Below are 24,445 nucleotides of genomic sequence, written 5' to 3' on the forward strand. Positions count from 1 at the left end.
TTCTTCATTACTTTAATACCCCTCTCTTCTGCTCTCCTTTCCCTTAATAGATGACAAAACAGATGAGTCCTGTGTTGTGAGTTAACTGGAGTTAAAGATTTTAAAAATAGGTAGTCAAAGTAAGGTAATATCAAATTATGAGAGCTTGGTACATAAATCTATAGGTTCTCTTCATCCAAAGTACAAAGACTAAAATGGTCAAAAGTGTTGACCTCTTGAATATCTCAATGAAGTCAAAAAAATTTTTTTAAGATTTCATTAAGTTCTTGTTACTGTTACAATTTTTTCCCCTAGATCTCATATTTTGGATTCTGACTACTTTATAATGAATGACACTTTGACATTAGATGTCATTGGTCGAAGAGTTGAAGTTAATGGAGAACATGCAACAGTGCGTTTTTCTGGTGTTGTCCCTCCTGTGACAGGTAATTTATATTTTTGTGTGTGTATGTATATATGTTTTGTAGATTTTTCTGTGTAGGCTTCTCAGTAATACTTTGTAACTTCAAGTTTTGAGGCAACTAACAACCAATTCATAGATGTTTCCTATACACATTTGTTTTAATTGGGTGACAATATCCTCTGGAATCTATGGTTTTATTCACACACTTATCTAATTACTTAGTGCTGGTATTGTAAATTAAGTCAACCTTAAAATATCTTCTGAGTAAATTTTAAACAACAAAAAATTTTGAATTCTTTAATCCTAACCTCAAAAACTAAGTCATTTTTTGAAATTTCTTTTGTCATCGATCCATGTGTGTATATGTTTAATGTAGTTTAAATTGATATACAATTTTGTGTTACCTTTTTCACTTATTTTATATGTATTTATCTGTGTTTCTATAGCATTTTACTTGTTTTTTTATTGAGATCTAATTGACATAACATTATATTAGTTACAGATATACAACGTAATGATTCAATATTTGTATATACTGTGAAATGATCACCTCAACAAGTCTTTTTAACATCTGTTGCCACATACAGTTACACATTTTTTTCTTGTAATGAGAACTTTTAAGATCTATTCTCTCAGCAACTTTCAAATTTACAGTACAGCGTTATTAACTATAGTCACCATACTATAACATCCCCAGGACTTATTTTTTTATAATTGCATTTTTATACCCTTCATCCATTTCACCCTTCCCTCACCCTCCACCTCTGACAACCACTAGTCTTTCTCTGTATATAACAGTTTGTTCTTTTGTTATTTTTTAGATTCCAAATATATGAGCGATCACGTGGTACTTATCTTTCTCTGTCTGACTTATTTCACGTAGCATAATGCTCTGAAGGTCTATCCATGTTGTCACAAATGACAAGATTTCCTTGCTTTTTATGGCTGAATAATATTCCATTGTGTATAAATACCACCTTTGCTTTATCCATTCATGCATCAGTGGATGCTTAGGTTGTTTTCATGTCTTGATTATTGTGAAAATGGCTGCAGTGAAAAAGTGGGGTGCAGATATCTGTTGGAGTTAGTGTTTTGCTTTTTCTTGGATAAATACCCAGAAGTGGAATTCTAGATCCTATGGTGGTTCTATTTTTAATTTTTTGACTACCCTACATACTGTTTTCCATAGTGACTGCACCAATTCACATTCTCAGCAACAGTGCAGAAGAGTTCCCTTTTCTCCACGTCCTTGCCAACACTTGTTAATTCTTGTCTTTTGGATAGTGACCATTCTAACGGGTGATACCTCATTGTTGTTTTGATTTCATGTCCCTGATGATTAGTGATGTTGAGCACCTTTTCATGTACCTAATGGCCATCTCTATGTCTTCTTTGGAAAAAATGTCTATTCAGATCCTCTGCCCATTTTTTTAAAATTAATTAATTTATTATTTTGTTGTCATTAATCTACAATTACATGAAGAGTATTATGTTTACTAGGGTCACCCCTTCACCAAATCCCCCCCCATAAACCCCATTACAGTACTGTCCATCAGCATAGTAAGATGCTGTAGAATCACTACTTGTCTTCTCTGTGTTGCACAGCCCTCCCCATGCCCCCCCCGACATTATACATGCTAATCGTAATGCCCCCTTTCTTTTTCCCCACCCTTATCCCTCCCTTCCCTCCCTTTCTCCCCAGTCCCTTTCCCTTTGGTAACTGTTAGTCAATTCTTAGGTTCTATGATTCTGTTGCTGTTTTGTTTCTTCAGTCTTTCTTTGTTCCTATAGTATTTGAGTTTGAGGTGAGTCTCTTGTAAGCAGCATAGAGATGGGTCTTGCTTTTTTATCCATTCTATTATTCTGTGTCTTTTGATTGGTGCATTCAGTCCATTTACATTTAGGGTGATTATTGAAAAGATATGTACTTATTGCCATCGCAGGCTTTAGATTCGTGGTTGCCAAGGTTCAAGGTTAACTTCTTTAGTATCTTACTGTCTAACTAAACTCACTTATTGAGCTATTTTAGACACTGTCTGATCATTCTTTATTTTTCTCCCTTCTTATTCCTCCTCCTCCGTTCTTTATATGTTGGTTGTTTTATTCTGTACTCTTTTGTGCTTCCTTTAACTGATTTTATGGGTAGTTGATTTTATTTTTTGCCTTTATTTAGTATTTGGTTGGTCTGCTTTCTTTGCTCTGATTTTATTTTCTCTGGTGACATCTATTTAGTCTTAGAAGTGCGCCCATCTAGAGCAGTCCCTCTAAAATACCCTGTAGAGGTGGTTTGTGGGAGGCAAATTCCCTCAACTTTTGCTTGTCTGGGAATTGTTTAATCCTTCCTTCATATTTAAATGATAGTCGTGCTGGATACAGTATTCTTGGTTCAAGGCCCTTCTCTTTCATTGCATTAAATATATCATGCCATTCTCTTCTGGCCTGTAAGGTTTCTGTTGAGAAGTCTGATGATAGCCTGATGGGTTTTCCTTTGTAGGTGACATTTTTCCTCTCTCTAGCTGCCTTTAAAACTCTATCCTTGTCCTTGATCTTAGCCATTTTAATTATTATGTGTCTTGGTGTTGTCCTCCTTGGGTCCTTTCTGTTGGGAGATCTGTACACTTCCATGGTCTGATCGATTATTTCTTCCCCCAGTTTGGGGAAGTTTTCAGCAATTATTTCTTCAAATACTCTTTCTATCCCTTTCTCTCTCTTCTTCTTCTTCTGGTACCCCTATAATGTGGATATTGTTCCTTTTGGATTGGTCACACAGTTCTCTTAATATTGTTTCATTCCTGGAGATCCTTTTATCTCTCTCTGCGTCAACTTCTATGCTTCCTGTTCTCTGGTTTCTATTCCATCAATGGCCTCTTGCATCTTATCTATTCTGTTTATAAATCTTTCCAGAGATTGTTTCATTTCTGTAATCTCCCTCCAGACATCTGTAATCTCCCTCTGGACTTCATCCCTTAGGTCTTGCATATTTCTCTGCAGCTCCATCAGCATGGTTATGAGCTTTATTTTTAATTCTTTTTCAGAAAGACTGGTTAGGTCTATCTCCTTCTCAGGGTTTGCCTCTGTGATCTTGGTCTGTATCAATTTCTTCTGCCTTTTCATGGCGATAGATATATTTGTGGGGAGCTGGCGCGTGTGTTGGGTAAGAGAAAGTCACTTCTTGTCAGTTTACGGCCTTCCTCTCCTGGGAGAAGAGCGGCCTCTAGCAGCTTGTGCTGGGCAGCTGCGTGCAGACAGGGCTTGTGATCTTGCGCGGCTGCTATGGAGTTTATGTAGCTCTGCAGTTGCTGTGGGTGTGGCCTGCCTCAGGTTGCTGCTCCAGCATGGCGGAACCGCGTCGGAGGGGGAACAGGCAGGAGGCTGTTTATCATGGTGTGTGGCCTCCAAGCCGTGCTGCAGGGGTTCGGACGCCCAGAGTTCCCCAGGATTTGCAACTGTTGGGCTAGGTGTCCCAGGGCGCTTCCATCCAGCTGTGGGGTCCCTGTCCCTTTAAGACTTTCAAAAAGCACTCGCTTTTCTTTGTCCCGGATGCACTGGCTGCGGGGACCCACTCACAGGTCTTACTGTCCTGTTTCCCTAGTTTCCAGCACCCCACGCCGCATGCACTGTGTGTCTGCGCTCCGGTGCAGATGGCTAGGGCTGGGTGATTAGCAGTCCTGGGCTCCCTCTCCCTCCCTGCTCCAACTCCTCTCCTCCTGCCAGAAACTGGGGTGAGGGGCACTCGGTTCCTGCCAGGCCGTGGCTTGTATCTTACCCCCTTCGCGAGGTGCTGGGTTCTCGCAGGTGTGGATGTAGTCTGGCTCTTGTCCTGTCTTCTGGTCTCTCTTTTAGGATTAGTTGTATTTGTTGTATTTTCAAATATATATATGGTTTTGGGAGGAGATTTCTGCTGCTCTACTCACGCTGCCATCTTGGTTCTCTATCCTCTGCCCATTTTTTAATTGGTTTTTTTTTTTTTGCTGTGAGTTGTTTAAGTTTTTTATATATTTGGATATTAGCTCCTTATCAGATACATGATTTGCAAATATTTTTTCCCATTCAGTGAGTTGCCTTTTCATTTTGTTGATGGTTTTACTTAATGGTTACATTTAGTATAGTACATAGTTGGTTTAATCATTCCTTATTTTTAAACATCAAATTCCATTTTTTTTACTTTTGTAAAGAAGAGTAGTAAACTTATATATATGTGTTAGTCAATCAACAAATATATGAGTATCTTCTATGTATTAGGAACTGGTCTGAAGTGGTACTTGGGAATTCAGTGATAAATTTACATCACAGGGTCTCAAAGTGTGGTACCTGACCAGTATCATTTGGTTATTTGTTATAAATGCAAATTCTTGAGCCTTACCCAGAACTACTGAATCAGAAACTCTGGAGGTGAGGCCTGGCAGTCTGTGTTTTAGGAAGTCCTTTTGGGGGATTCTGAAGCTCACTAAGGTTTCAGATCCACTGAACTAGATATTTACCGTGCCTTCATGGACCAAAGCTTTATTGTGGAAGTCTTTAAACAGATACTTAATATGGAGAGTCTTTTTTCTCCCCCTTGTTTGACTGGGATTATTGGCATGTGGAAGAGAAGGTAACATTTAACTAAGGTCAGTTGATTAGTAACCTTAATTACTAATTAACCAATGATGATGTACCAGGTGCTTGTACATGTGTCTTCTACTTTAAACATTATAACAACTTTAAAGTATAGATGTTGCTGGTCCCATTTTTAGAGAGGAGACCATCTCTCCTGACAGGTATTGCACCTGGGCAAGTTCACTCTGGACTCAGACCGAATAACAACAATGGAACCCTAGGTGTAAAAGGATGTCTTGCCAATGGGTTTCAGTCCCGGACAAGTTAACTGTGGATTCAGTGAGACCATAGAGATGACAGTGGAATGTTCTTCAGGTGAAAGGGTTTATAGTCAACTTTATTCACTCTGTAGCAGGTAAATCATTAGAATCCCATCCACACAGAGCAAGTCTGCACGCAGCAACCTGGCCTCCGCCTCTGGGTCTCTCTACCCCTGCAGCCATCTCAGTCTCTGCCCTCGGTGCTGCCACCACTCCAGCCTCTGCTTTCTGCTTTCCTGAAGCCCTGCAGCTGTGCAGCAGCCATGCCACCATGTCACCCAGAGCACTGGGTGGAACTCTTTATATAGAATCAGTAATGACATATTGCTTATGTGTGTAGTGAGCAAGCTGACCAAGATCAGGTGAGAATCCTGGCCATAGGAACCTTCACTTTGTCCACAAAGGATTTATTCCAAGCTTTATTCTCACTGTAGCAGGTTTAGTGCTGGAATCACGTCTGCCTCTGGGGCATACACAGTTCATCTCCATCTCTGCTTCTGGGCAGAGCACTGGTCAGCTCTATATAGTGACACCCAGCAATAATGGCTCATTGGCAACAACTGTGGAAGCATTAGCCTACACAGTAGGCCCATTACATCATCAAGTAGTTTAGGGTCAGGTGAGGATCCTGGCCATAGGAACTTTCATTTTCCCTAGAAAGACCAAAACTCAGGTCTCAAAGCTTTCATATAGCACAGCAGCAATTTGAATCTATGTTTCAGAGTCCATGCCCTTTCTACACTATTGCTTCTCAAGGGTACAAACATTTTAAAGTTCTTGATCTGTATTGCCAATTTGCTGTCTGAAAGTATTGGGTCAATGTCCAAAACTTGGAAATTTCCAATACACTAGTTCTCTGGGGAAAAACTGAGATGGAGATTCCCACTCAAGAAGTTTAACGTTTGGAAACTTTACTAATTACTAGTGGAAGGATTAATATTAATGGAAGGGAAGGCAGCAGGATTGGGGGGAGGGAGAAGTTGGGCCTGTTGATATACTCTAAACAAAGCTGACCATGTGGGTGTCTTGCCAGTGGGTTTCAGCCCTGGGTAAGTTCGCTATGGATTCAGTGTGACCAAAGAAAATGACAGCAAAATGTTTGTGGGGTGAAAGGGTTATACCCAACTTTATTTCCAGGTGGCAGGTCAGTCACTAAAATCCCATTCTCTCAGAGCAAGTCTGTGTGCAGCAAGCTGGTGTCTGCCTGTGGGCTCCTCTGTCTGCACAGCCGGCCTCTGGGCCCCTCTGTCCACACACCCATCCCACACAACCGTTCTCCGGGCCTCTCTGCACAGTCATCCCACACAGCCATCCTCTGGGCCTCTGTCCTTGGCGCTGCCATCACTGCAGCCTCTGCTCTGTTCTCCTGCAGCCTTGCAGCCCTGCCACCGTGTCATGCCGAGAGTGCTGGGCGGAGTTCTTTTCATAGAGTCAACAGCCATGTATTGCCCACAGGTGTGCAGTGAGCTAGTCAACCATGGCCAAGTGAGAATCCTGGCCACATGAACTCTCATTTTATCTACACTCCACCCATCCAGGATTCTGTCCTCTCAGTCTATGTGCCCTTAGTCCTCTGCAATGGTCGCTGTGCAAGGAAGCTCAAACATTGATCTCCAGCCTCTCCAGCAAAAAGTCTTGGAGACACACAGGCCATACTCGTGGCTCTGTCTCTGACCTCTGCCTCTTTGGTCTTAATGGCTAGAACTGCTGCTCTGGTTTCAGTTGTTGCCATAGCTCCAGTAAGATCCTATCTGGCTTCCCGTCTAATTTCTTTCCATCTTCTCCTGCCTGTATCAAATCAACCCACATCTGGGTCCTCATAACCCTCACGAGGCCCCTCAAATTCCTCCTGTGAGTAACAGGTCTTATTTCTTTCTGGGTCCTTGTTGCTTCAGCTACTGTACGTGTCACCTCACACTTTGTAATTGCTGCCTCAAGGCGGGCTGCACTGTCAGGGAAGACAGCTTTCCCATCTCTGATACTGACAGAACAATTCCATCCACCCCTAAGTCCCATAGCCACCGGCTCAGCCTGAGTATAGGGGTGGACCATAGAGTGCTCCACGACCTGGGGAGGGGGCTACTCCTCTCCTTGGGGAACTTTCAGCTGCTGGGTCTTTATTTTCTTTACAACCACTGGGTGTGCTTTCAATACAGGAGGGGCCAGTGCCTCCAGCACCACCCCTTCATCCTTCCCCAGCTCCTCCATTTCTGGGGCTGATGGCACCTTTCTCTTCACTTCCCCAAGTGCCTCCTCTGCTACAGTGCCTCACAACAGTGCCACCTCAGTCTTCAGAAAGTCTCTTACCTTCAGCTCAATGCTTTCCAGCTGACATTCTTGTGCCACCTCTGCCTGTGCTTCCCTCAGGAGTTCGTCTTTTTCCTTGATGGCCTCTTCCTCCTTCAGAACACCTGGCAGTGCTGCCATCTCGTCTCCAGTGACACCTTTCTGCTGGTGCTCTCGTGCTGCCTCCTCCCACATCAAGGCCATCTCCTTCCTCAGGGAATCCACAGAAGTTTGCAGCTCATGTTCTCGTGCCGCCATTTCTTGGGTCTCCTCTGTAGACTTTTTTAATACTGTGAGAAGCAGCCAACCCACAGTCCCTGCTGCCTCACAGGCACTCTGCTTCTCAAAGGATCTGCTTACTATACCAAGAGCCACCCCTACTGCCTCAGGTGTCACTTCCACTTGCCTCCAGTCCTGGGGTGGGGCACAGGCAAGCCACCTCAGACCACATACCCATTGGGGGACGATCCTCTGTTTCCCCATTCACAGGGGCAGCCCGCTGAAGCACCCCTCCCATAAGAGCAGCCTGTCTTTTTCCTTGGTTAACAATGAACCCTGCCGACTTTCGCCAATTGTCTTGTCAATGGGTTTCAGCCCCAGGCAAGTTTGCTATGGATTCAATGTGACCAAAGAAAATGACAGCAAAACGTTCTTGGGGTGAAATGGTTATACCCAACTTTATTTCCAGGTGGTAGGTCAGTCACTAAAATCCGATTCACTCAGAGCAAGTCTGCATGAAGTAAGCTGGTGTCTGCCTCTGGGCCCCTCTGTCCGCACAGCCATCCCATACAGCTGTCCTTTGGGCGTCTCTGCACAGTCATCCTGCACAGCCATCTGGGCCTCTGTCCTTGGCACTGCCTCCACTCAGCCTCTGCTCTGCTCTCCTGCAGCCTTGCAGCCCTGCCACCCTGTCATGCCCAGAGCACTGGGTGGAGTTCTTTTTATAGAGTCAACAGCCATGTATTGCCCACAGGTGTGCAGTGAGCTAGTCAACCACAGCCAGGTGAGAATCCTGGCCACAGGAACTCTCATTTTATCCACAGTGGGGGACTCTGAGATGGATGGTGTGGATAAAGTTAAGGGTCCTGTGGCCAGGATTCTCAGCTGGTCCTGATTGGCTAGCTCACTGCACACGTGTGGGCAATATGTCGTTATTGACCCTTTATAAAGATCTCCGCCCAGGGCTCTGGGCAACACGGTGGCATGGCTGCAGGGCTGCACGACAGGAGAGATGAGACTGCAGTGGTGGCAGCGCCGAGGAGAGAGACTGAGATGGCTGTGGGGGCAGAGAGTCCCAGAGGTGGAGACTAGCTTGCTGTATGCAGCCTCACTCTGACTGGACAGTATTCTAGTGATTGACTTGCCACCATGGGAATAAAGTGGGGTATAACCCTTTGTCTTGCCAATGGGTTTCAGCCCCAGGCAAGTTCAGTATGGATTCAGTGTGACCAAAGAAATGATAGTGGAACATTCTTGGGGTGAAAGGGTTATACCCAAGGTGGCAGTTCAGTCACTAGAATCCCATCCACTCAGAGCGAGTTTGTATGCAGCAAGCTGCTCTCTGCCTCTGGGCCTCTCTACCCTTGCAGCCATCTCAGTCTCTGTCCTCAGCGCTGCCACCACTCCAGTCTCATCTCTGCTCTCCTACAGCGGTATAGCCCTACAGCCGTGCCACCGTGTCACCCAGAGCACTGAGTGGAGCTCTTCATATAGAGTCAGTAATGACATATTGCCCACATCTGTGTAGTGAGCTATGTGACCAGGGCCAGGTGATCATCCTGGCCATAGGGACCTTCACTTTATCCACACCCTTTCACCACAAGAATGTTCCACTGTCATTTCTTTGGTCTCATTGAATCCACAGTGAACTTGTCCGGGGCTGAAACCCATTGGCCAGACAGATGGCCCTTCAGAGTCTTTCCTAGTTGAGATGGGGGGCTGGGCATTATACCTCTGTGATGATCCATCCTTGATAGTGCAGAAAATGGAAGTTCCTATGGCCAGGATCCTCAACTGAACCTAAACTACTTGATGATGTAACTGGCCTACTGCTAGGCTACTGCTTCCTCACCCATAGGCAATAAGCTATTATTGACTGAGTCACTTTATAAATAGCTCTGCCCAGTACTCTGGGCAGAGGCAGAGACAAAGGAAGATTACAGACCTGCAGACTGTTGGATGCAGATTTAATTCTTGTGCTTGACCTGTTGCGGGGAGAACAAGCTGAGTAATAAACCCTTTTACCCCAAGCATGTTCCACTGTCATTACTCAGTCTCACTGAATCCATAGTGAACTTGCCTGGGGCTGAAACCCAGTCACAAGACACATGGGTTCTGGTTGTCCTAGGAAGGGGAAGTGCCCTTGGAAAAGGCACTGCTTTTAGTAGAGCCAGTTCTAAAACAGGGCCAATAGGTGAGGGCTTACTGCCAAAAGCCAGTATTCCCATCAAATGGGGGAAATGAGTCCCAATTCCTAAAGGCAGATTGGAGTAGGGCATCACAAATATGGTAATACAGATAGAAGCTACTTAATGGAAATGTAGTGAATATGAAGTGGTGCATATTATTTTCATTTATGAAATTGCTTATAAGTTTGACACTTCCTCATGTATGTATCATCAGGCAAATTTATCTTCCAGAAAATTATGATTCAGCAAAGAGGGAGTGTGGAGAAAATAAAGATTCCTATGGCCAAGGTTGTCATCCGGCCATGATCGGCTTGCTCATTACAAACGTGTGGGCAACACGTTGTTATGCACTCTATATGAAGAGCTCTGCCAGTGCTCTGGGCTGCACAGCTGGAGGGGGCTGGAGTGGTGGCAGAGCCAAGAACAGAGACTGAGATGGCTGCAGAGGTGGAGAGGCCCAGAGGCAGAGACCAGCTTACTGCATGCAGACTTGCTCTGAGAGGACAGGATTCTGGTGATTGACCTGCCATCATGGGAGTAAAATTGGGTGTGGATAAAGTGAAGGTCCCTGTGGTCAGGATTCTTATGCGGCCTTGGTTGTGTAGCTCACTACACATGTGTGGGCAATACATTGTTATTGACTATATACAAATCTCCACCCAGTGCTCTGGAGACACGATGGCATGGCTGCAAGGCTGCAGGAGAGCATAGCAGAGGCTGGAATGGTGGCAGCACCGAGGACAGAGACTGAGACAGCTGAGGGGGTAGAGAAGCCCAGAGGCAGAGACCAACTTGCTGCATGCAGACTCGCTCTGAGTGGACAGGATTCTAGTGATTGACCTGCCGCCATGGAAATAAAGTTGGGTATAACCCTTTCACCCCAAGAACATTCCACTGTAATTTCTTTGGTCACATTGAATCCCTGGTGAACTTGTCCAGGGCTGAAACCCATTGGCAAAACATTGGGTATAAACACTTCAACCCCAAGAACATTCTGTTGTCATTCTTCGTTCTCACTGAATCCACAGTGAACTTCTCCAGGGCTGAAACCCATTGGCAAAACAGAGAGCTATTGTGTATTTACTGTTTATTAAATTTTCTATCAATGGGTCATTCTCTCCATTACTTTACCTCAATTGATGCTACTTTTGGATTTCTCTTAGAGGTCATTTGACAGAATTGGTATAGAGATACAGAGAAATTTAACGTAGTTAGTTCATGGGGTTCCTTCACTGGATGTTGTTAGAGGGTTGTTCAGACAACTGACTCGGGCAAAGTGTTAAAGCACATAGATCAGTTATTGTGCATAGTGTTAACTATTGCTGTAAATATTAAACAAATTATTTAAAAAAGAAATACAGCGGTCCTAATGTTTTGTAAATGACTTGTGATTGGAGATTTAATTTCCTGAGACAACATCATACACAGATTTTCTTTAATGTTGTATTTTTTCTTTTTGTTATCATTAATCTACAATTACATGAGGAGCATTATGTTTACTAGACTCCCCCCATCACCAACTTCCCCCCACATACCCCATTACAGTCACTGTCCTTCAGTGTAGTAAGATGTTGTAGAATCACTACTTGTCTTCTCTGTGTTGTACAGCCCTCCCTCTGCCCTGCCTCCATTATACATGCTAATTATAATGCCTCCTTTCTTCCCACCCCCCAGTATCCCTCCCTTCCCACCCATCCTCCCCAGTCCCTTTCCCTTTGGTAACTGTTAGTCCATTCTTGGGTTCTGTGAGTCTTCTGCTGTTTTGCTCCTTCAGTTTTTTCATTGTTCTTATACTCCACAGATGAGTGAAATCATTTGATACTTCTCTTTCTCCTCCTGGCTTATTTCACTGAGCATAATACCCTCTAGTTCCATCCATGCTGTTGCAAATGGTAGGATTTGTTTTCTTCTTATGGCTGAATAATACTCCATTGTGTATATGTACCACATCTTCTTTATCCATTCATCTACTGATGGACACTTAGGTTACTTCCATTTCTTGGCTATTGTAAATAGTGCTGTGATAAACATAGGGGTACATATGTCTTTTTCAAACTGGGCTGCTGCATTCTTAGGGTAAATTCCTAGAAGTGGAATTCCTGGAACAAATGGTATTTCTATTTTGAGCATTTTGAGGAACATCCATACTGCCTTCCACAATGGTTGAACTAGTTTACATTCCTACCAGCAGCGTAGAAGGTTTCCCCTTTCTCCACATCCTCGCCATCAATTGTTGTTGTTTGTCTTTAGGATGGTGGTGATCCTTGCTGGTGTGAGGTGATATCTCACTGTGGTTTTAATTTGCATTTCTCTAATGACTAGTTATATGGAGCATCATTTCATGTGTCGTTGGCCTCTGAATTTCTTCTCTGGAGAACTGTCTGTTCAGCTCCTCTTACCATTTTTTGATTGGATTATTTGGGTTTTGTTTGTTGAGGTGCATGAGCTCTTTATATATTTTGGATGTCAACCCTTTATCAGATATGTCATTTATGAATATATTCTCCCATACTGTAGGATGCCTTTTTGCTCCACTGGTGGTGTCCTTTGCTGCACAGATGCTTTTCAGTTTGACGTAGTCCCACCTGTTCATTTTTGCTTTTGTTTCCCTTGTCTGGGGAGATATGTTCATGAAGAAGTCACTCATGTTTATGTCCAAGAGATTTTTGCCTGCTTTTTCTAAGAGTTTTATGGTTTCATGACTTACATTCAGGTCTTTGATCCATTTCTAATTTACTTTTGTGTATGGGGTTAGACAATGATCCAGTTTCATTCTCTTACACGTAGCTGTCCAGTTTTGCCAACACCAGCTGTTGAAGAGGCTGTCATTTCCTCACTGTATGTCCATGGCTCCTTTAGCATATATTAATTAACCATATATGTTTGGGTTAATATCTGGACTCTCTATTCTGTTCCATTGGTCTATGGATCTGTTCCTGTGCCAGTACCAAATTGTCTTGATTACTGTGCCTTTGTAGTAGAATTTGATGTTGGAAAGTGATATCCCCCTGCTTTATTCTTCCTTCTCAGGATTGCTTTGGCTATTCGGGGTCTATTGTGGTTCCATATGAATTTTAGAACTATTTTTTCCAGTTCATTGAAGAATGTTGTTGGTATTTTGATAGGGATTGCATTGAATCTGTATATTGCTTTGGGCAGGATGGCCATTTTGACAATATTAATTCTTCCTAGCCAAGTGCATGGAATGAGTTTCCATTTGTTAGTGTCCTCTTTAATTTCTCTTAAGAGTGTCTTGTAGTTTTCAGGGTATAGGTCTTTCACTTTCTTGGTTAGGTTTAATCCTACATATTTTATTCTTATTCTTTTTGCTGCACTGTGAGTGGAATTGTTTTCCTGATTTCTCTTTCTGCTAGTTCATCGTTAGTGTATAGGAGTGCAACAGATTTCTGTGTATTAATTTTGTATCCTGCAACTTTGCTGAATTTAGATATTAATTCTAGTAGTTTTGGAGTGGATTCTTTAGGGTTTTTTATGTATAATATCATGTCATCTGCAAATAGTGACACTTTGATTTCTTCTTTACCAATCTGGATGCATTGTATTTCTTTGTTTTGTCTGATTGCTGTGGCCAGGACCTCCAGTACTATGTTAAATAACAGTGGGGAGAGTGGGCATCCCTGTTCTTGTTCCCTATCTCAGAGGAAGAGCTTTCAGCTTCTTGCTGTTAAGTATGATGTTGGCTGTGGGTTTGTCATATATGGCCTTTATTATGTTGAGGTACTTGCCCTCTATACCCATTTTGTTGAGAGTTTTTATCATGAACGGATGTTGAATTTTGTCAAATGCTTTTTCAGCGTCTATGGAGAAGATCATGTGGTTTTTGCCCTTCTTTTTGTTTATGTGGTGGATGATATTGATGGATTTTCAAAGGTTGTATTATTCTTGCATCCCTGAGATGAATCCCACTTGATCATGGTGTATTATCTTCTTGATGGATTTTTGAATTCGGTTTGCTAACATTTTGTTGAGTATTTTTGCATCTATGTTAATCAGGGATATTGGTCTGTAATTTTCTTTTTTTGTGGTGTCTTTGCCTAGTTTTGGTACTAGAGTGACGCTGGCTTCATAGAATGAGTTGGGAAGTGTTCCCTCCTCTTCTATTTTTTGGAAAACTTTAAGGAGAATGGGTATTATGTCTTCTCTATATGTCTGATGAAATTCAGTGGTGAATCCATCTGGGTCAGGGATTTAGTTCTTGGGTGGTTTTTTGATTACCAATTCAATTTCTTTTCTGTTAATGTTGTATTTTAAAACTGTTCAGGTGGCTAGGAAGAATTAATACTGTCAAAATGGCCATCCTGCCCTAAACAATCTACAGATTCAATGCAATGCCTATCAAAATACCAACAACATTCTTCAACGAACTGGAACAGTTTTAAAATTCATGTGGAACTACAAAAGACCCCAAATACCCAAGCAATCTTGAGAAAGAAGAATAAAGCAGGGGGCATCTTGCTTCCCAACTTCAAGCTGTACTACAAAGCCACAGTAATCAAGATAATTTGGTACTGGAGTAAGAACAGATCCGCAGACCAGTGGAGCAGAAGAGAGAGTCCAGACATTAACCCCAACATGTACGATCAATTAATATATGATAATGGAGTCATGGACATACAATGGGAAAATGACAGCCTCTTCAACAGCTGGTGTGGCAAAACTGGACAGCTACATGTAAGAGAATGAAACTGGATCATTGTCTAACCCCATACACAAAAGTAAATTAGAAATGGATCAAAGACCTGAATGTAAGTCATGAAACCATAAAACTCTTAGAAAAAAACGTAGGCAAAAATCTCTTGGACATAAACATGAGCGACTTCTTAATGAACTTATTAACTCCCCAGGCAAGGGAAACAAAAGCAAAAATGAACAGGTGGGACTACGTCAAACTGAAAAGCTTCTGTAAAGCAAAGGACACCACCAGTGGAGCAAAAAGGCATCCTACAGTATGGGAGAATATATTCATAAGTGACATATCTGATAAAGGGTTGACATCCAAAATATATAAAGAGCTCATGCACCTCAACAAACAAAACCCAAATAATCCAATCAAAAAATGGTAAGAGGAGCTGAACAGACAGTTCTCCAGAGAAGAAATTCAGAGGCCAACGACACATGAAATGATGCTCCACATGACTAGTCATTAGAGAAATGCAAATTAAAACCACAGTGAGATATCACCTCACACCAGTAAGGATCGCCACCATCCTAAAGACAAACAACAACAATTGATGGCGAGGATGTGGAGAAAGGGGAAACCTTCTACGCTGCTGGTAGGAATGTAAATTAGTTCAACCATTGTGGAAAGCAGTATGGATGTTCCTCAAAATGCTCAAAATAGAAATACCATTTGTCCCAGGAATTCCACTTCTAGGAATTTACCCTAAGAATTCAGCTGCCCAGTTTGGGAAAGACATATGCACCCCTATGTTTATCGCAGCACTTTTTACAATAGCTAAGAAATGGAAGTAACCTAAGTGTCCATCAGTAGATGAATGGATAAAGAAGATGTGGTACATATGCACAATGGAGTATTATTCAGCCATAAGAAGAAAACAAATCCTACCATTTGCAACAACATGGATGGAACTAGAGGGTATTATGCTCAGTGAAATAAGCCAGGAGGAGAAAGAGAAGTATCAAATGATTTCACTCATATGTGGAATATAAGAACAAAGAAAAACTGAAGGAACAAAACAACAGCAGAAACACAGAACCCAAGAATGGACTAACATTTACCAAAGGGAAAGGGACTGGGGAGGATGGATGGGAATGGAAGGATAAGGGAGCGGGGGAAGAAATGGGGCATTACAAATAACGTATAATTTGGGGGGTGGGCTTACGGAGTGCTGTCCAACATGGAGAAGACAAGTAGTGATTCTGCAGCATCTTACTACTCTGATGGGCAGTGACTATAATGGCATTTGTGGGGGGGACTTGGTGATGGGGGCAGTCTATTAAATATAATGTTCCTCATGTAACTCTGGATTAATTATACCAAAAAAAGTTTTGAACAAAAAACAAAACTAAACAAAACAAAAAAAACTGTTCAGGTGGAAGTAAAGATGAAGTGCTGTGCAGGCATAATAATGCCCCCTCCTGTCCCTAGAACCTGGGGTTGTTATGTTAGGTTACGTGGTGTCTTGCCCCAATGAGTTTCAGCCCCAGGCACTTTCACTGTGGATTCAATGCGACCAAAGAGATGACAGTAGAATGTTCTTGGCATGTAAGGCTTTATTACCTGACTTGTTCTCCCCATGGTAGGTTGAGCACTAGTGTCTCTGACTCTGCCCAGTGTACTGGGCAGAGCTCTTTATATAGTGACTCAGTCAGTAGTAGCTTATTGCCTATGGGTGTGGAAGCAGTAGCCTAGCAGTAGGCCAGTTACATCTTTAAGTAGTTGAGGTTCAGGTGAGGATCCTGACTGTAGGAACTTTCATTTTCCCCACGTGTGGCAAAGGAGAATTAGGGTTGCATGTGAAATTAAGATTGCTAATCAGCTGACTTTAAGATGGAGGTTAGCTAAGTGAGCCTAATGTAATCACATGAGTCAGTAGAAGCATAAGGCAAAATAATGCCAGAGGGATGTGATGTGAGAAAGTTTTGACTGGCTGTTGTGGGCTTTGAAGATGGAGGGGGTCACGAACCAGGGTATATATGTGGCTTTTAGAAACTGGAGAAGGTAAGGAAACAGGTTTTCCTCTAGAGCCTCCAGAAGGGAATACAGTTTTGCAACACTGTGATTTTAGTCCAGTGAGACCCTCCTCCACCTTCTGACCTAAGGAACTGTATGATTAATAAATTTGTGTTGTTTTATAGCAATCATAGGGAACTAATACATATATCCTAGATAACTGTGTGAAATACTTTGAAAGTGTCACTCGTGATGATAGTCAGACACTGATATCATAAATGCATGTGAGGAGTGATTAAAATTGTTTTGTGAAAGTGTGAAGCACTGTCTCTAAATGTACTACTTCATATTATGTGATTTAATATATGAATATGTAACTGTTCATTAATGAAATATAGTAAGTAGGCCTTTTAGATAATTACATTTATATGCTTAAAATTACATATTTAGTACTTGAATATTCTTACATAGATATAACTGGAGTTGCTTCATATTAATCTATATGCTCTATTTTATTTCCTCTTTAGTGATTGTGTTAATGGTTCTTTGCCTTTAGAATTATTTTTTAATATGCTGTATGATAACTAAAATCTGATATTATTGCCTGATTGTATGCAGTGACTAAATTAAATGGTCCTACAATATTTGGGTTCCATTTACCCAATAATGTTAATATTATATTAATATTAAATAAAATGGTTGAAACATATGTCTTGTAGATTCTTATAGATATTTTGTGTTCTACATTTAGTTTATTGAATCCTAAATAGCAATTGAATTACATTGTCACTTACTGGTACAGAAATTTCAAAACAGAAAAACTGAATTTATCAAGGAACAAAGTTTCACAATTGACTTCTCATGAGAAAGTTTGAAATCTGCTCTTGTTCTCTTTAATATTTTCCTCTGTTCTTCATATCTTATCAAAACCTGCATACCAATTTCCAGTCCCCCAAATTCCAGCTTCTGACTTGGAACTCTTAAAAGGTCTGACTCTGACCATGCAGACTCTGAGGCCTATCCCAAGAATTCTATCCATTTTATCTTTTTTTTTAGTGTTTAGAGAACTATTGTAATTTTCCATGATGAAAGAAGGGGATTTTTGTTTAGGTTATAGATGTTGTTATTTTTAAAGTAATATATAACAACCAGATTTTCTTATAGTTTCATTTACACGTAGAGATAATTAATCTTGGGACATTCTTGAAGCCTTGCTGCTTTGTCTTTTCCTTTTTAAATATTTATTAAAATAATACATAAACATGGTAAGAATGCAGTAAGTACATAAGGGCTTATGATGAAAAGTTGCTGTGTCTGGCTGGGCTTTTTTCCCCCACTGATAAAGTCTTTCTTGATTTCTTCATTAAGTTTGTTCAATCCAGGTCACATGTATCTCTTCAGTTATGAGAAGTTTTCTTCTAAAATATCTTTGATAATGTTTATGCTTCCATTTTTACCCGCTTTTTATTTCTGGCAGGCCTATTTGTTGGACATGGGATTTCCTGGATTGGTTCTCTATATTCCTTTTTTTCCTCCCCTTTCAGTTTATTTGTTTGAAAAATTGTGTTGTCTGTCTTTTAAAATTTTCTGTATTCTGGATTTTCCTGATTGTACCCTCATGATGTTAATATATTTTTCTCTTTTCTACATTTCCTGTAAATTGGGAGTTATATATAGGCTTGATCAGATTCAGGTTTCATACACTTTTTTTAGTACAAGTGTTTTATAGGTGATGTGTGCTTTCATCACATAATGGTTGTATCTCTTTTTGGGATGTTGGCAGTTATTGCTGAGCATAGCTTATATCCATTATTTCATTTGGATTTAAATGGTGAAATTCTAATAATTTTCTTTTACCATTCTTCTAATGGATTATATAAGTAGCTGGAGAACTTACACTATTGAAAACATCCCTGTGTTAATTATTTGCTTTCCAAAATGATTGATAGGCAAGATAAATATTTGATTCTTTTATTTACTTATCATCACAATAATAAGTTGATTCATGGACTACCAGCAAACTTAAATCTTTATAAACTCATAGGTTTAAACATATTTGGTATGTTTCAGGTCAGTGTTGTTATTCTTATTGCTGCTCAAATTGTCCCATCTTTGACCAGAAGGCACCCCTTCAAATTGGCTTCTGAGTACTTTTGATGTTCCCTGATGGTTTTTGATAGCTTCTTTCCTGATATGATATGGAAGCTTTCAGATGTGCAAGGTCCATCTTCCACATTATTTGCCCCACATCACATTTTCAGCCATTTTTCCAAAATTTTGGTTAAAAAAAAAAATTTTAGTGGCAAATAGCATTTGGAGGTCACAGTCTGAGCTCTAAGGGTGCCCATTACTACTGGGTTGTTCATTGTTCCGGCCTTTTTAGTGGACAAAGCTATGTTTGTAAGATTAAGTCCTAAGAATAGAACAGGTTTAAGAAGGATATGTATATTTTCTTGTATTATAAAAAGCTTGAAACATATAGAAAAGTAGAATAGTATAAGGAACACCTGTATACTTATGCACTCATTTCAGTTTAACTATTGTTAACATATTGTTATTTTGTTTCATTTATTTTTTGCTTAAGCATTTTAAGTTAAAAGATATACATAGTGGCATTTCACCTTGAAATATTTCACCATGCATCTCTAAAAATTAAATACATTTTCTTACAAAATAATGTGTACATTTTAAACTTAAATTTTGATTTTATATTGTCATGTTGGTGAATAGAGTTCTTTTAAGTCAGATAGACCAGATTATTGAAAAACTTTGTCATAATTAGCCTCTTAACTTATAGTCCTTGAAGATTAGTCCCAAGATGGATGAGTTAATTCTTAAAAGTGGTTGATCATGTAGTCCTTCAAGATTATAGGTCTATTAACCTATCTATGCCATCAAAATTCTATATAAGCTTTTTTCTTGATTAATTTTAGATTATAGTTTCTTGGTATCCCATATAAAGAAAATCTGTATTACCTACCCGTTACTGTTGTTACACTCTTTTTTTCCCCACAAAAGGGGAAAGTTGTTATTTGGCATTTTAAGACTTTTGTAACATTTATTTATGTACTGTAGACTTTTGACATTATTTATGAGCTGAGTAGTAGCCCAACTTATTTTTAAAAATATTTATTGACTGCAGTGTTGTTCTTTTGCTGTTGTTATTCCTAAGTTTTTAATGTGCTTTAGTCATAGTCTTTATTGAAATTCTACATTGAGAATTGGAGTCAACACAAGCTATCTGGTAGCAGATCTCTACATGAAGTATGTGTAACAGTGTTCTTTTTGAGCAGTTTGTATAGCATTTAGGTGAATCATGCTTTTGTCTTCTTACCAGAGCAAATAGCAAGGTGTATGTGTGTTTAAATGAGGGGATGACATGATATGTTTTCATGTTCTAGGGACAAATGGAAGAAACAGCTAAACCTGTTGAAAGACTGTCTACAAGAACATTTAAACATATGTCAAAACCAGTCATTGTCTTTGACATACACATGGTAGTATTCAGATGAAAAATTGCAAATAGTGTAATTAGGTAATGCATTTAATTATTTGAGAATGCATTTTATAGCTCTTTATTATTGGAATGTGGCCCTGCTTATAATTTGTAGCAGAGTTTTTCATAGGAGAAATAAGTGTTTGGTAATTTCTAACTTAAAGTGTTTTAGGCACCCAGTCCTCTCCTTCATACTTTATAGATGCAAAAAATTGGTACTCAGGTGTGTACTTATTTGAGGCTTTGAACAGAGGTGTAGGTTTGCTTCCTGAGAGAGAATTCTTTCTTCTCCAAGTTAGTGGTATTTCTGTAGCCCACAATTGTGTCTAACTGGGTGGTCCTCTACTTTAAAGGGTTGTTATGAGGATTCAATAAATTAATATATTTTAGAACTGTTCCTGACAGGAAGTAAGAACTGCTTAAATGTTAGAGATTATTACTGTTTTTGCTGTTCTTGTTGTTAATGTGAATTACTGTGTTACTGTGTTCCTTTTTCAGAACACTTAATTTCCATCTATAAGAAAATCATCATAATATATTGATTTTTGTTAGAACATGATACTTTATTGTCATCTGCCAGATAACCGATGCAATAAATATAAAAATTGATATGGCCCTTGGGGCCAGAAAGTGTGGTCTTTAGTAGTCAAATTAAACTATTACCCTTGTCGACCACATGCCTTGTATCTAGGATTAGAAAATCTGTTCTTCAGTTTAAGTGACTTCAGTTTGGAATTACTGTTGTCTTACTGTAATCAGACACCTAGCTGAGGCAGTGTTTGTTTTGGTAGGGAAATTTAATGCAATATGCCTGAGTTACTTGTCAAAAATACAAATTCTCATGTTCTACACCCTAGAGATTCTAATTCCATAAGTCTGAGTTATGGTCCAGGACTCTTCATTTTTATTTTATTGAAGTATTATTGATACACAATCTTATATTGGTTTCAAATACGCAGCATGGTGGTTCAGCAGTTACTCATATTATTAAATCCTCACACCTTCTTGTGCGGTTACTCTCTGTCAACATGTCACAGAATCATTAACTGTATTCTCCATGCTGTGACCAACTTATATTATGATTGAGAATTTTTGTGCACCTTTATCCCCATTGCATTCCCCACCCATGCACCCTAGCCCCTTCCACATGGTAACCATTCGTCACTTCTCAGTGTCTATAAGTGTACTGCTCTTTTGTTCATTCTATTTTTCTTTGTTTTCTTATTCCACAGATAAGTGAAATCGTATGGTATTTATCTTTCTCCATCTGGCTTATTTCACTGAGCATAATACCCTCTACAGCCGTCCATGTTGTTGCAAATGACAGGATTTCTTTTTTTGTGTGGCTGAATAATATTCCATTGTGCAATTACACAACATCTTCTTTATCCATTGATCTATTGATGGACATTTAGGTTGCTTCCATATGTTGGCTATTATAAATAATGTGGTGATAAACATAGAGGTGCATATGTCTTTTTGAATCTGGGATCTTGTTTTCTTCGGGTGAATTCCTGTAAGTGGAATTACTGAGTTGAATGGTATTTCTATTTTTAATTTTTGAGGAACCTCCATACTGCTTTCCATAGCAGCTGTACTAATTTACATTCCCACCAGCAGTGTAGGAGGGTTCCCATTTCTCCATATCCTTGCCAGCACTTGTCATTTCTTGTCTTTTGGATAGTAGCCATTCTAACTGTTGTGGGATGATAACTCATTGTGGTTTTGATTTGTGTTTCCCTAATGATTAGTTATGCAGAGCATCTTTTCATGTGCCTGTTGGCCAGCTGTATTTCTTCTTTTGAAAAATGTCTGTTCAAGTCCTCTGCCCATTTTTTAATTGGGTTGTGTTTTTTTTTTTTGGTGTTGAGTCATATGAGTTCTTTATATATTTTGGATGTTAATGCCTTATCAGATAAATTGTTTACAAATATATTCTCCCATACTGTAGAATGCCTTTTCGTTCTGCTGATGGTGTCCTTTGCTGTACAGAAGCCTTTTAGTTTGATGTAGTCCCACTTGTTCATTTTTTATTTTTTCCCTTGCCTGAGGAGATATGTCCAGGAAAAAATTGCTCATACTTATTTTGAAGAGATTTTTGCCTATGTTTTCTTCGAAGAGTTTTGTTTTCAAGTCTTACATTGAGGTTTTTGATCCATTTTGAGTTTACTTTTGTGTACCGAGTTAGACAGTAATGCAGTTTCATTCTCTTGCATATAGCTGTCCAGTTCTCCCAATCAGGACTCTTCATATTTAACACATTCCCTAGATGATTCTTGAGGCCCCATTTTGAGAATGGTTGGTTTCATTCCTTAGGATACACCCATGTAGTACTGGTGGAAGATGAGATCACCAGAAAGTGAAACAAAACCATTTGAGCCTTTTGTAATGCCTCTACAAAACTAAGCTTTCTATCCTGAGCTCTGGCTTTGGCTTGAGTTAAGAAATAGCTGCTTTTTAATGACTCTATAGCATCTTACTACGCTGATAAACAGTGACTGCAAACAGGGTGGGGGTTGGTGAGGACTTGATAATATGGGTGAATGTTGAGACCACAATGTTGTTCATGTGAAACCTTCATAAGATTGTTATCAATGATACTTTAATTAAAAAAAGATAGTCATTTATGAAACACCAGTGAGTATGTTGTAAAGCTGTTACCAAGGAAGATGTGTCCTTCATTATCTTACTCATACAAGTACTCCCAGTGACAGATTACCATTAGCTCACAGGCAGGGACAAAAGGCTTTCTTCTACTGAACCAAAATGTTTCTACTACTGGTCAAGATAATTGTATCTTCTTTTCCTTGCTGCAGAGAAACTCAAGAGCTATGTTTTATACCTCATTGCTACTACTTTTGATTTTTCTTTTAATGTCTATCATTTACATTCGAGTTCACTCTTGGTTGTACATTCTTTGGGTTTTGGAAAATGTACAGTGACATTTATCCACCATTATAATATCACACAGAATTATTTCACTGTCCTAAAAATCCTCTGTGCTCTGCCTATGCATCCCCCACCTAAGTCCTGGCAACCATTGATCTTTTTACTGTCTCCATGGCTTTGCCTTTTCCAGAAAGTCACATAGTTGGAATCATACAGTATGTCACTTTTTCAGATTGTCTTTTTCACTTAGTAGTATGCATTTAAGCCACATTTTTTCATGGCTTGATAACTCATTTCTTTTTAGTGCTAAATAATATTCCATTGTCTGATGGTACCACAGTCGGTTCCCTCCCTGCCTCCAAGCTGCAGACAAGGGAGGAGACGTGATGAGATATCAAAGACCTGAAAGGGCCAGCCAGGGGACTCAAGGCGTTAACAGCTCAAGAGCAATGCCGAGAAGGCATTTCTCATATTTGTTAAGTAAATGAACTTACAGTGAACTCAAACATCATTCTCCAGCCTTGAGTCTAGCCCAAGGATGCGACACTTCTCAAGGATACCAAAATTGTTTGAAGATAGCTCCGAGCCATGAGAACTGCTTTGGTTCTCATCACTCAGTCCTTGATTACACATCAACAGAGTGTGTGGGAAAAACAATCAAGTCATGTGTGCTTGTACATTTGATTTCTACCTTCCTTGAATTATGTATTAACCCCATCAATCCCACATATCCCCCTTCTCTTTTAAGTAGTACATAGATATAGGAGTATAACTAGTAGACAATTTCTAATGGAAGGTTTTTTTTTGACATAGTGTAGTTCTCTACATTCTACAATACAAAGTAAAAGTCCATGTTTTGAACTTACATAAAGAAGAGTAAAGACAGAAAATAAATGTAGTGCAATTAGAAGGTAGGTGCAGGTGAACGGGTCTATGCTTATAGACTGTGTTTTGATCTGAGCTGTGCAAAGGCAACAAAACATCCACAGGTGCAGAAGATTTCTCTCAAAACTGGGGAGGTGAGGTTCTAAGCTTCACCTCTGTTGATCCCCAATTTCTCACCTGATGGCCCCCCTGTGACTGTGCCGGTCTTAGGTTGCTCCTCCCTTGAGAAATCTTACCTGTCTCTGGCTAACCAGCCATCTTCTGGGACCATACAGGGAGATGTAAAGTTGGTAAGTGAGAGAGAAGTAATATTTTTTGAAAAGGTTGATTTTCCACTTCTTTACAGATTTATGCCCCGTGGCCTATGTCCAGCACTTGCTATAAGACATCTTTGCCAGTGAAAAGGATTATGATGCACAGCAATTTTAAGTACGAGGCACGAATTCTAGTAAACAGCTGTATTTTTCTTTGGTATCATTAATCTACAATTACATGAAGAACTTTACGTTTATTAGGCTCCCGCCTTCACAAAGTCCCCCCCAACAAACCCAATTACAGTCACTG

At 40.1% G+C, this 24,445-nt stretch overlaps 1 protein-coding gene across 5 annotated transcripts in view; it reads left to right on the forward strand.

Annotated features, from left to right (window-relative positions):
* The window catches only part of TBCE (tubulin folding cofactor E), a 139,092-nt gene that overhangs the window by 21,884 nt on the left and 92,763 nt on the right, over window positions 1-24,445 (forward strand). For all 5 annotated transcript variants that reach the window (XR_008998853.1, XM_036919292.2, XM_036919293.2 and 2 more), the window contains one exon: window positions 295-425. Coding sequence is in view for 4 of the 5 variants with exons in the window: in XM_036919292.2 (XP_036775187.2) it covers window positions 326-425 (100 nt within the window). In the remaining variant the exon portion in view is untranslated. The remainder of the gene's footprint in view (window positions 1-294; window positions 426-24,445) is intronic.

This window comes from Manis pentadactyla, chromosome 8, assembly GCF_030020395.1.
Source record: "Manis pentadactyla isolate mManPen7 chromosome 8, mManPen7.hap1, whole genome shotgun sequence".
Classification (NCBI taxonomy): Eukaryota; Metazoa; Chordata; class Mammalia; order Pholidota; family Manidae; genus Manis; species Manis pentadactyla.